The 13156-nt window shown below is 36.6% G+C and overlaps 1 protein-coding gene across 2 annotated transcripts; it reads left to right on the forward strand.

Annotated features, from left to right (window-relative positions):
* Positions 1 to 2421: 2421 nt before the first annotated feature.
* LOC112740391 (homeobox-leucine zipper protein REVOLUTA-like) lies at positions 2422 to 9487 on the forward strand. Of its 2 annotated transcripts, XM_072216095.1 has the most exons (10): positions 2422 to 2874; positions 2977 to 3061; positions 3440 to 3574; positions 3731 to 4277; positions 4368 to 4461; positions 4596 to 4679; positions 6633 to 6738; positions 6843 to 7055; positions 7376 to 7506; positions 7749 to 9487. In XM_072216095.1, coding segments are annotated over exons 1-4 (513 nt in total). In that variant the 5' UTR covers positions 2422 to 2872; the 3' UTR covers positions 4022 to 4277; positions 4368 to 4461; positions 4596 to 4679; positions 6633 to 6738; positions 6843 to 7055; positions 7376 to 7506; positions 7749 to 9487. The 2 variants fall into 2 exon arrangements, with proteins under 2 accessions (XP_072072196.1, XP_072072195.1); XM_072216094.1 differs by having other exon boundaries at positions 6633 to 7055.
* Positions 9488 to 13156: the final 3669 nt, after the last annotated feature.

The following is a 13156-nucleotide window of genomic DNA, read 5'->3' on the forward strand; positions in this document are numbered from 1 at the left end:
AACCCTAAACACTGATGTGTGGAAAACGATCCAACACAAAACTCACCGGCAAGTGTACCGGGTCGCATCAAGTAATAATAACTCACGTGAGTGAGGTCGATCCCACAGGGATTGAAGGATTGAGCAATTTTAGTTTAGTGGTTGATTTAGTCAAGCAAACAAGAGTTGATTTGAGTGATTTGTAATTGACAGAAGATAAATTGCATGAATTGTAAAGGGAGAAGGGGGGATTGCAGTAAATTAAAGAGAACAGAAAGAAAAAGTGCTGAATCTTAAAGAACACGTAAAGTAAATGGCAGAAACTTAGCGTGCAAGAAATGTAAATAACTGAAACTTAAAGTGCAAGAAATGTAAATGGCTTGAATAATAAAATGAATTCGGGACTAGAAATGCAGAATTTAAACAAAGAAAAGTAAAATGACATTAAACAGAGAAGTAAATGGTGAATTAGAATGCAACAGATCTAAAGAAGAAAAGAACAATTTCTTGAAAATCCAAACAGAAAATAAAATGTAGCTCAATTTCAATGGTTCAAGAGAAGTCAAAGATCTCAGGGTTATAAGAGACTAGAGAACAAGTCTAGATCTCAATCCTTCCTTGATCCAACCAAGAACAATTGCAAAAGAAGTAGAAAAGTAAATTGCAGGAGAAGTAGAAGATGAAAGCAGTAAATGGAATTTTGATTCAAATCTCAGTTTCTAGAATTATGCAGAAAAATAACAGAGAGAGATCCCAAGGTGAGATTGAAACAGAATTTCTTCAATTCTCCACCCAAGATCCAAAACAAAGAGTAAAAAATGTAGAAGCAAGAACAAGGAAGAAGAGAGATCAATTCTCCTTCCCAATTCCCTAAAATAGAACTCAGAGATCCAAAGTCAAAGAAAAACTCTCCAAATTACAAGTGAAAATTCTAAAAGAAGAAAAAGGTCCTTTCTAAATCAAAATAACACCTATTTATACACTTCCTAATTTGGATCTAAGAATTTGGGTGGGCTCTAAAATTTGGTGAAGAAATGAATTAATTTGGATTTTTGATGAATTTTTGGCCCATGGTGCACCTCACAGGGGAAAGCTCGGCTCTTGGCAAGAGCTTTGGCCAAGAGCTTTGGTTCCCTTCCTTGCCAAAGTGTGCGCACGTTTGATCCTTGGGGAGTGCAAGAGCTGCTCATTTTTCATGGTACAAGAGTAGCGCCTAAAGCTTTGCTTCCTTGAGGTACATGATTCGAACCCCACAGAGTGAAAACAAGCCAATTTTGGCTTGTTTTCCTTGTGAGGTAGCGCTACCCCCTTCCCCCTTGGTCTTGATTTCAAGCCTTGGTGAGTGCATTGTTGAGCTCTTTTTCTCTTGATTTTTCCTTGAAGAAGCCCGAAAAAGCTCTTGGAGAAAGCTCTTGGCAAGAGCTTTGTCTTGGATTTGCCTTGCTTCCTCCTTCCTTGTGCACTTGGTTAAGCCCTTGGCAAGAGCTCTAGGCTCTTGGTAAGAGCTTGGTCTTTGATTTGTTGAAGTAAAGCTCTCCACAAGAGCTCTAAGCTCTTGGCAAGAGCTTTGTGCTCTTGCTCCTTCTTTTGAGGCACGCTTTTCTTCCCTTGAGCACGCTTTCTTTTATTTCCTTAGTTCACGCTCCTTAGGCTACGCATTTCTTATTTTTTTCTTTTCTTCACCTACAAGTAATCAAAACAACCAATCAAAGTATCACAAAATTCACAAAGCTTAAAATTCATTTAAAACCAATTAATTTTAGCTTAAACTTTATGATTTTGTGTCAATTGAAGGGTGGTTGATTGATTTTAATAAACCATGCAATTCCACTCCAAATTGCTAACTTACAATGCAAGAAAGCGTATAAAACCTATTGAAACAAGTGAAAAATGCTTGAAAAACTAGTATAAGATGACTTGTCATCAAACATTTGAGCAATTAGAGTGTAAACACATCCGGTGAAGGGTTCGATTACTCAAATTCTATGTTTTCACCTTATATTATTGCTTATCTTGCAAGATTGTTAACTCTTTCCGATAACTTAAGTCAATCACTACAAGAAAAAAGGCCTATGGCCACACTTTAAAAAGCGTGGCCAAAAGTGGTCAATGGCCACGCTTTTGTGAGGGTGGAAATTGAATAGAGATTCGGCCACGTTTTTTCTCGCCACGCTTAAAAAACGTGGGAAAAAGGGTCAACGACCACGCTTTTAGAAGGGTGGGAATTGATTAGAGATACGGCCACATTTTTTTGCCACGGTTCAAAAGCATGGCCATAGAGAAAAACAGGGACGTTTCAAAAGCGTGGTAATAGGATTTTATTACGGACGCGGTTATGAAGCATGGCCATATCCTGGCACTCTTTTGGCACGCTTTTAAAGCGTGGCCAAAAGGTTTTTGAAAAATAAAACCCTAATAAGCCCAAAGAAAGTTTCGGGACTACTCTCTCACTCTCAACTCGATCTTACGCTGTCACTCTCAACTTCCATCTCTTAACCCTGGAAGAACTCAGATCTCCGCCGTCACCAATACCGTCCTCGCTGCGCCATTAGCCTCTGTTCTGCCTCGTCTCCTCCTCATTACTAGGGTCGCCCTCCTCGCCAATCTCCTCTGCATTGTCAGTGTCGTCTTCTCTATTCTCCTTCCTTGTAGTTTCGCCTTCCTTGCCACCATGCCTTCCTTGTAACTTTTCTGGAAACAACAAAAAAAAGTAGTAAGGAGTACCAAAAAGGGAGGTAGATCAAAGAACGTTGACAGGTTCAAACTTGAAAGGAGTTGGATCCGAAACCCAAGCACCCCCCAAAACCGAAGAAGCAACCCTAACCACGCTTCCATCGCATCGCATCGCACTAACCACGCTCTCTCTCTCTCTCTGCTCCCAACGCTAACTGCAATGTAAGTCTCCTCAATCAGATCTGTTCTCTTTGTACTTGATTCCTCCCATGGATCTGATCCTATGTTAATTTGTTGTTTTCTTATTTATTGACCTGCACTTAGGGCTGACGATGAACCCGTTAATCGAAAGAGATATCTCGAAGACTCTTGCAAACCAAAGTGTGTTAAACCATTACTTGAATATCAGGTATGGATTCCTTTATTTTTATTGCTTTTTCTATAAGATGGCTTCTGGAATGGCAGAATAGATAGATTCAAAGATTTAGGACAAAATGGTAAAACAGTACTAGGAAATGAAATTCTTATATTTTATACCTTAGGTTTTTCCTTCTTATATGGACGATGTGAGTTGGTTATAATTTTTTACTGAACCATATAATCTAGAAACAAACAAGAGATGCTACCATTCTTTCATTCTGTTCTTCAATTGCCTTCCTCTAAGTTCACTTTTTTTCTTATTTTTTCTTCCTTTTTCAATATAATTTTAAATAGTATTGTAGTTTGTTCATGCAGAAATGTAATAAGTAGACTGGTCCTATATAACCATTTTGTTTTCTTTGGACAGTTATGTAGTGGAATTGACAAGAATGCTGTGGGGGCTTGTTCTGGGCTCATATTTGTTCCTATTGATGAAATGTTCCCAGATGATGCTCCATTGTTCCCTTCCGATTTCCGCATTATCCCGTTGGATTCAAAACCAGTTGAGTTCTATTTTATATTTGGTCCTTTTTAGTGTTAAATCTCTTGATATTGCATTTGAATAGAGAAAAAAGTACTGTGCAAGTAAGAAAGGAGCTACTGAAACTGATGCGCATGTATGACACACTATAATCATGTTGATATCATTGTTTTCCAGGGTGATAAAAAAGATTCAGTGACAGCAAGTCAAACCCTGGATTTGACATCTGGTTTTGAAGTTGGCCCAACAACAAATGGTGCACGCGATGCGGTATCATGTCATAGTGCTCGGTCGGTGTTGACTATTGCCTTCCAGTTTCTTTTTTACAGTAGTCTGCAGGATAATGTTGCTGTCATGGCAAGCCAGTACATCTGTAGTGTGATTTTCTCTGTACAGAGGATTGCCATGGCAGTTTCTCCATCTGGTATAAACCCGGCAGTTGGCTCAAAACTCTCTCCTGGTTCTTGAGACGCTCTTATACTAGCCAACTGGATCTGCTGTAGTTATAGGCAAGTCTGCATCTGTTGTATTGTGTTCAATACTTATTGTTGAATATTCATTATTGAAAAGTATCTAATGATGCCCTTCACTTTCTGTTCTTTTTTCTTCTAGTAACAGTTATTATTTGGGGGCAGAGTTGCTGAGATCTGATTCTCTCATTGGTGACTCAGTGCTTAAATATTTGTGGCATCATCAGCATGCAATTTTGTGATGTTCTTTGAAGGTATGGCAGATGTTTTGTTCATAGTAGAGTTTATCATTTCCATGAAAGCCTTTAATATAAGATATATATGATTCTCTGTCTGGATCGTAGTCGGTGCCGGTGTTCATCTTTGCAAACCAAGCTGGCCTTGACATGTTGGAAATAACTTTGGTGGCTTTATAAGACATCACATGGGTATTTAGAGGTAGGTAATTCATTAAGTCTGCAAAATTGTAACAATAAATCTTTCTCTAAGTGTTGTTTACGTATGTTCAACTTTAATTTGTGGGAAATGGGAATTGTTTCTTTCATTAACTGTTCTGTTTCTTTGTTTATCAGTGCCTTGTATTAACTCCATCTTATGAAGGCAGAGAAAGCTAGAAGATATATTCCAAAAGAATTCAAATAGGTTGAAGCTTTTGGGTAGGTCCAATATTGTAATTTCCTCTCTTTAGATTATAAATGCAGCAATTCTTTTATGGGTTTGAGTCTTTAGGCAATTTGTAAATATTGAAACCAAGAAATGTCGTCAGTTTGGAAGACTAACTATTGCTGACGTGAACTCAGGGATATTTTTGTTTGATGTCTTCTTATTTGCATTTTAATCTTTACGATGATGGTTGCCTGATGTCCAGTGTTTCTCTGAGAGCCCAGAGAAACTACTAGACCCTGTTTTACTGTGCACCTACCCTCTGCCACTGTCGCTACCCCAGCGCCACCACTAGGGCACCACCATGTTGCTCCGGCCATTCACTCATCATCATCAATCTTTCCCTTTCCTTCCCCTGTTCCAATTCCCTGCTTCCCAAGTTCCCCTTTCATCTCATTTAATCTGGTTTAGCTCATTCTGTTTAGCTTGTTTAGTTCAACTAATTTAGTTTAGTTGAATTAGGTGGTTAGAAAATCTAGACTGGTTAGTGGATGTAGGTTTTGTTTTGTTTACTGCTGCTATTCGGAATAAATTTGTCTTTCCTCTGAATGTTGCCCTGGATGAACTTGTATATTGTGATGTTTTGGTGTTGAATTCCAGACTTGTGATTGCTGTTTATTGTATTTTTTTCATTGTCCAAAATAGATGCTCTGAAAGTGTTACTGTTTCATTAATTTTTCTTGGTTTGTTGTTGCTGAGTGCTGCTCTGCTTGTTGCTTGGTCCATATTATATGAACTGCAATGATTTCAGTTTGTGGAACTGGTTAAGTCATATGAATTCTCTTTGCTGCTTGCTTGAACCTGGGAAACATGCTATTTACTGCTGCTGTTTAATAAACAATTGCTTCTGTTGATGATTCTATTCTTTTTTTGAGTTGTGTCTTGAACGTTCTGAATCCTGACACCAAAGTTTGACAATAATAATAATAATAATAATAATAATAATAATAATAATAATAATAAGGTGATTTTTCTTGTAGTATCATTGATTAGCATGTCAGATCTCCTTTTTTGGGTTACTAATGTTCAATTGTAATAGATTTTAGGGGGCCAATATTCTTGTAGATAATAAAGGTTGCATTAAACTTGCAGATTTTAGGGCCTCCAAACAAGTTGAGCTGGTAATCTAAGTCTTCTCTATTTCTCTACTATAGTACTATTAGATATACTATTCTGACTTTGTGAGGATCTTGTATCTGCGTATTTGTTGAAGAAGCGTCTTTGTTTGTTTTAGGAGTTATTTATAACATAGTCTCGATTTTGTGTTCCTATTAATATCTTAGTTATTTATAACTATCTTTGACGTGAATCATATTCATTACTTCACATACAAAAAGAAAAGATAATTGATATTCATTATTCATTATGATACAAAGAAATCAAGCTAGCTAGTTATAAATTTCTAATAGAAAGAGATGGAACTGCTACAGTTTTGCGATGGGGTTGCAACTCTTATGGAGCACATAGGTTCATAATACACTTAATCTGTGCATATTGCACCATCAATATCTCAACCAATCATATTCATGTTCATTTCTGAAGTTTGAAGATTATATTAAAAAGATAATGACACTTAATCATTATGAGTTAGAGATACAGCATTATAAATTATTTGGTTGCAAGAAACTCCTCATTCAAACATCATAGGACAAAGCTAAATACTTAAGGAGTAAATATTTGCACTATTTTTTTTTCTAGAAGAATATAAATAAAAAATTCCATTAACCAGTCAATGCAAAAGCAGTTAGAATCGATTCCAGTCTAAAATTATTTCTTGTGTTAACGTGTAACTATTGATTAACATATCTACAAGTGTTTTAAAGTGGTGTTCTAGTTTTTTCTGGTTGATGAAGGAGTCATTGTTTTATTTGTTGCCACTCACCTATTGTGTACTTTTTTATTATGCCATTTATTTTTTACGAAGAAGATTTGATCTGGTTCTACAGGCTGCAGAGGCTTGGATTGATGTTGAAAGAGTTCATACAATTACATTAGGAGCCAAGAAGAACTAGTGTCCTGATGATCTATCCTTTTTTTCCGGTTTTAAATCATGTTGTAGTTTTACTTCATTTTCATCTTCAATTGTATTCCTTTTAGAGAAGCGTAATATTTCAATTTGCATCATCTAATCTTTGGGAGCATTGTGCTTCCATCAGGTCGAGTAGGTTCAACAGTTATGGACCTCACTACACCACACAAATACAAGATACTGAGACCTGGAAGAAGCTTGCAAAAGAAACTCTGTATTCAACAGGATCCAGTTGCTGCATCATGCTCTAGGTGTAGAGAATTGTGGTGTTCTTCTCTTCGATAAATTTGAGATACTGGGTTGTGGTGATTGTGGTGCTACTGCGGTTGTCTAATTTGAGGTATTGAATAAGGACAAGTTCTATGAGCATGTATGCTAATAGCACTATTGCCTTAGTGTACAGTTGATACAACACTTCTGATATTCCTGTCATGCTTCTGCTTTCTTTGTTTGTTTACGTTTCTGTTAATGCTTTCTCTTCTTTTCTCTGAAATTACAATCAATGGAGTCCGGTTCAGTATAATAGTACTTAGCAATAACTTCTTATACTGCTCTCTGCACCTTCTAAATTTTAATTCTATGGACCTTTTTTTATTTTTTCTTATGGATGTATCTATAAATATGGAGTACAAAGTAGTGAAGAAAATAGTTCTATTGCAGGTTACAATGAAGCTTCTTTTAGATAGGGGAAAATTCATGCAAGTGCTTTGTTGCGGAGGGGAATTTGGACCTTAAATGAAAATTTTTGTACCGATTTCTTGTTGGTTCTTGAGGAGAATTATAAATTCCTGGTACAAATTTTAATTACTTAATTACTATACTAATTGTATATTGTAATACTCCAGAAGTTTGCGTTAAGCTGACCAAGTTTATTTTCATTCCTATTAGCATAATGCTGATGAATTTCTATAGTAGAATGTAAACCTGGTTTAATTTGGAATTGTTAAGACATGCATAAATTAGATTATTTCTTATAATATTTTTATATATATCATTTTTGTTGGTTCAATTTGTTCTTGATATTTTGCTGCAGGCTAGTATTGGAATGGATAACTTGAACGCTTAATGCACAAAGTGGAGCAGTTTTAGGTTTATTCTGATCTTTTACCAAGTATTTAGGTTAATGATCATCTATATTAGTGTAATTTGATATATTATGAGCAGTTCTAACTTGTATTGTTTCTGTATTTTTCTTCAGTTTTTAGTTTTGGAATTTGAACTCGAGATTTATTTTGTATTTGAGTATTAGTTTTTTAATGTATAAAATAATTATAGTAAATTATATATGTCACTAACTATTATTTGATTTGTCTTGTACTAAAAATTGCATACTATATTTGTAGGTTTGGTAATAAAAAAGGATTGAAAATTTATATTGTGTAGTAATGAAGATCAAGTAAGGAAAAGAATTTTTTTTAATTTAACAAGGCTTTCGCCACGCTTTAAAAGTGTGGCTGTATATCTTGCTATGGCCATGCTTTAAAAGCGTGGCCGTATCTCTCCCTATCGACACGCTTTAAAAGCGTGGCAGTATCTCTAGCTATCGCCACGCTTTAAAAGCGTGGCCGTATCTCTACCTATCACCACGCTTCAAAAGCGTGGCCATATCTCCCATATGGCCACGCTTTTAAAGCGTGGCCATATCTTCCGCATATGGCCATGCTTTAACCGGTGGCCAGTTGTAAAAAGCGTGGCAAAAGAAAAAGCGTGGCGATAGGTCACCAAAAGCGTGGCGATAGAGCAACCACCACCCTTTCAGACGCAACCTTTCAAAAGCGTGGTGGTAGCTCAAAACGCGTGGCGAAAAGCTATCTCCACGCTTTTTTTAGCTTTTCGCCATGCTTTAAAGCGTGGCAATAGACGTGTTTTTTTGTAGTGAATTAGGGATTTGAATTGCTTTAGCCCTTATGTTTATATATGTATTCTTGGAAATTGATTTATTTTGACTAAGTGGTTGCATTCATATAGGAAGATTGCATATAGGTAGCTTCCCTGCTTTGAATAAATGTTCATTCCCCTTATTGTCTTCTTTTGGTATAGCATTAGGACATGTTATTGTTTAAGTGTGAGGATGTGATGAATCCAAATTTCATGATATTTATTTGCTCTATTTGGGTGGATTTCATCAACTTTTCTTACACTTATTTCTTTAAATAGCATAGTTTTATAATTCTCCCTAGATTTGTGCTTAATTGTTAAAACATGCTTTTTAGGCCTTAAAATAGCTAATTTTAATTCACTTTAATCCCATTTGGTGCCATGATACATTTGTTAAGTGATTTCAGATTTCCAAGACAAGTATGGGATGGAAGAAGTGAAGAGAAAAGCATGCAAGGTGGAGATTTCAGGAAGAAATGAAGTTTGGAGCTTTTCAGCAAGTGTGCGCATGCACAAGCATGCGTTCATTTGCACAAGGGAGATTTGCAACCGACGCGTATGTGTGACCCACACGTACGGGTGGGATTGGATTTGGTCTGCGATGCGTACGCATGACCCACGCGTACGCATGGGAAGCCACACGTGACCACATTAATATAAATCATTGGGGGCGAATTCTGGGCCTCCAGGACCCAGTCCAACTCATTTCTAAGGCTATTTCATGCTGAATTGAAGCTTGGAGAAGGCTATTTTTCTAGAGAGAGAAGCTCCCCCTTATCTCTATAAATTAGGTTTCTTAGTTTGTTTTCTTTGTAATTTTCCTTTTTAATTCTTATTTTCTTCTACCTTTCCTTGTTCTACATTTCCAACTCATTACGTTGTCTTTTATGTTTATGCACACTCTTGTCACTTTAATTTACATTTAATGCAAATTTATGTTTCATGCTCCTTTATTGTTTAATTGGGTTGTTATTCTTGCTTTCCTTGCTTTTGGTAGTTGTAGAATTTGTATTTCTTATTATTTTACCATGCTTTCTTTCTATGCCTACCAAGTGTTTGATAAAATGCTTGGTAGGTGTTCCGAGGGTTACCTGAAACTGAAGGTCGATCTCAGACGAGATCTTCTGTGCTGGTCAATGCTGTTGTGTCCGACCTGGTAGAGTTGGAGATGCTGCTGACCCTTCGTCACCGGAGGGTGGTGGTACCTGCAAGAGACTCTGATGCTTAAGTTAGCACATGCTTTAGGCAAGTTTTTTGTAGAATCAGAGTATGAGTTATACCTGGGTGCTCCAATGTATTTATAGTAGTGTCGAGTGACCTCCTTTGAGATAAGTTTGTTATCTTATCTTATCTTTTTGTGGGTGAGATCACCTATTTTTTGGCCAGCCGCCTTTGTGGTGGGCTGTGTCCTTCTATCCTGGGCCTGTTTTGGGCCTCTGGTGATTTGGCTGAACTCTTTTAGGAAGAGGTCGGTGATGTCCAACCTTACAAGAGGTTAGTCGTTCTTGTCATCGTCCAATTCGAATCATGTAGCTCGACCCAGGGTATGAACAGTGCCCTACTTGAGTTTGGACCTTTCCATGAGATCGTGCTTTCTGTGCTTGGATCTCTTTGGGGAAGTCGTGCTCAAGCATTTTGGTTCAGTCTGTCCTTCCGTTCGCGAGTTTTATGCTGTGTTTGAATCCAAAGCGTTTTTCTTGCTTTCGCTCCTTTGCTGCCTTGTTTGTTTCTTTGAGGGGGTTATTTTCTTGGGCTTTCCTTTGCTTTGCCGTTTCTTTTCCCTCTTCAACTTTTATTTTGAAATCAAAGAAGGGCTTTGCTCTTAGTTTCAGTTTCCTTCTTCCTTTTGTTTCGTTTTTTCTTGAACACAAAAGAATTTCTTTTCTTTGGCTTTTGCTCCTATGATTTATTGCCCCCAAGCTTCCTGCTTTCCTTTCTGTGGCGCTCGTTGGTGTGGATTGCTCGTGTTTTTGTTCGCGTATTCATGGCTTACTCCCTCTTAATCGCAGGTTGGTACTCTTCTTTTCTTTTATGTCTCAATAGTCATCTTTATATGTGCTTTGCATGCTTGTCTTTTCAAAGTTTCAATTTTTATTGCATTTTCTCTTAAAAAGGTTGAAGCTTTTCTAGAAGATTGTATGCCCTTGTTTTGATCAAAGTTGTAATCTTGCTTTATCTCTGCTGTCTTTGTTTTGGGGAAACGTAGGAGTTTTACTCTTGTTTGGGATGTCTAGGGTTGTATGTTTTTGTGATATTTTCTATGCTCTGTACTGTTGCCTCCAAAGGATGCCCCTGGACTTCTGGCGCTTGATCTCTTTTGCTTTGTGTGAATCCTGGTGTGTCCATTTGCTGCTATAGTTGTTGTTTGTTGGTTGTTTCCTCCCTTTCTGATTCTGTCCGAGTTATTTTGGTAGTGACCCCTTATAATTTTTCTTTGTTGTAGGTGTAGTTTGCTGTATGTCTTCACGTAAGAATATTGTTGAGATGTCCACCAAAGTCCCTGCTGGTATGGCTGATTGGCTAAACTCCATAGTCCTGATGTGTGTTACCGTAGCCGATCCTGAGTACTGTGATAAACTTAGGCGATTTCATAGGATCTGTGAGCGTAGGGAGGATGAGAAGAATTATGAATTAGTGTCACCCGACCCAGAGGAGAGAGTTAGTTTTCCTCTTTAAGTGCAGACAGAGCAACCTTTCTTTTACGCCTACGATTACTTCTTTTCCCAGCTGAATATTACCATTCCTTGTACTGCCTTCGAGACCGAGCTCTTGTGGAAATGTAATGTGCCCCCTTCGCAACTTCGTCTGAACTCCTGGGGCTTTATAAAGATTTTTCAATTGTTGTGTCAAGAACTAGATGTTTGTCCTTCCCAATCCCTTTTCCTTTATCTGTTTGTCTTGGCCAAATCTGGAGTGGCTAAGAAGAAGGCTTCTTGGATCTCTTTTTGCGCTACCCAAAGAAAAAAGGTGTTCTCCATGTTTGATGAATCTTTTCGTGATTTTAAAAATTACTATTTTAAAATCTGAGCTATTGAGGGCATTCGCCCTTTCTTTTTGGATGAGAACGATGAGCTGAGCTTTTCTTTTATGGTGGCAAAAGAAGCCTGTAACCCTAAAATACCCTTGGGAGAGTTTAGATGAGGTGGAACTAGCTTTTGTGAATGTTTTAGAGGAGCATTGGGCAGAGATTCCTCATCTGGATACTAAGAGTTTCTTGTGTTTGGGTTGTGTGATTATGATATGGTTTGGCTATGCTTGAAATTGATTGTTTATATGAGTGATTCTTGTTGAAATTTTGGTGAAAATTTGATGAAATTTGATGATATTCAAGCTATGAAACATGTTCTTGAGTGCAGCTGGAAAAACGAACCCTAATCCTTAAATTGGGGTTCAATTTGTGTTAAAATCATGTAAAAAAGATAGGATTTTAGTGGCTGCAAATTTATTATGAGTTATGGTAAAAATCGGTTGTTGAAAAGACTGATAAACGAGTAAAAACAGAGAAAGAATCTGAAGAATTTATGAAGAACATGAAGAACACTTTGAGTGTGATGAAGAACAATGAAGAACAGGCTTTAGATCTTTAAAAGGGCAAGAAAGTAAAATTTTTGGTGTTTAAGGGGTTATTTGGTAATTTCTGAAAGTTAGGGTGGTTAAAGTAGAAATATTAAAAGTTACGGGTGGTAAAAAGTGAATTTTAAAGGTTAAAAGTTAAAGTGGGGTAATTTTTGAGAATATATTAATAAAATAATAAATAATAATAAAATATTAAATAATAATATTTAATTAAAAATAATATTTTAATAAAATAATAAAAAATGCGAAAAAGGCAGTTTTCTGTAAAAGTTTTAGAAAGATAACTTTCAGCGCAGAATCTCATAATTACTTTCATAAAACACTTAGGGAGTGGTAAGAACATGATAGTAAGGCAAAGATAAAAGAAAGATAAAAAGTTGAAGAAAAGATAAAAATCGAATAAAAAGTCTGTAAAATATTAATGATAGAAAAACAGACAGAGACTAGCGAACGAACTAGGGCAACATAGTTAGTCCTTGAATTGCGACTAAGGTTAGGTATTGTATGGAAAGTTAAACTGTTTCAGTATAGACTTAATGAACCTATACTTGGGACAGGCTAACTATTCATACCAAAATTTACATAAACTTTAAATACATACGTTAAGCAGAAAAATCAGAGCAGAATAAAGTAACACAGAGAACAGAGTAACCAGAGTAATGTAAAGAGATAAAAAGAAAAAGAATAATCAGAGAAAAGTAAAGAGATACAGAGAACAGAGTAACCAGAGTAAAGTAAAGTGATACAGAGAAAAGAGAAACCAGAACGGAGTAAAGAGATACAAAGAGAAAATAGTAATATGATAAAGAGAAATGGATTGAGCCAAGATATTGTAAAAGTGAAAGATGTAAAGTTTGTATAGTATGATTGAACAGAGAAAGAAAGAGGTACTGCATAAGAATGTGAAAGTGATGATGAATAATGGGAATGATAATGAATGATGGTAATGAGAATGATTATGTGATGATCTGCTGCGTGAAGGCAGTC

This window comes from Arachis hypogaea, chromosome 14 (assembly GCF_003086295.3).
Source record: "Arachis hypogaea cultivar Tifrunner chromosome 14, arahy.Tifrunner.gnm2.J5K5, whole genome shotgun sequence".
NCBI lineage: Eukaryota > Viridiplantae > Streptophyta > Magnoliopsida > Fabales > Fabaceae > Arachis > Arachis hypogaea.

Coding starts and splice junctions, on each gene's coding strand:
- LOC112740391 (XM_072216094.1), top strand. Junction 3,062..3,439: donor AACCATTACTTGAATATCAG/GTATGGATTCCT, acceptor TTCTTTGGACAG/TTATGTAGTGGAATTGACAA. Junction 3,575..3,730: donor TCCCGTTGGATTCAAAACCA/GTTGAGTTCTAT, acceptor ATTGTTTTCCAG/GGTGATAAAAAAGATTCAGT.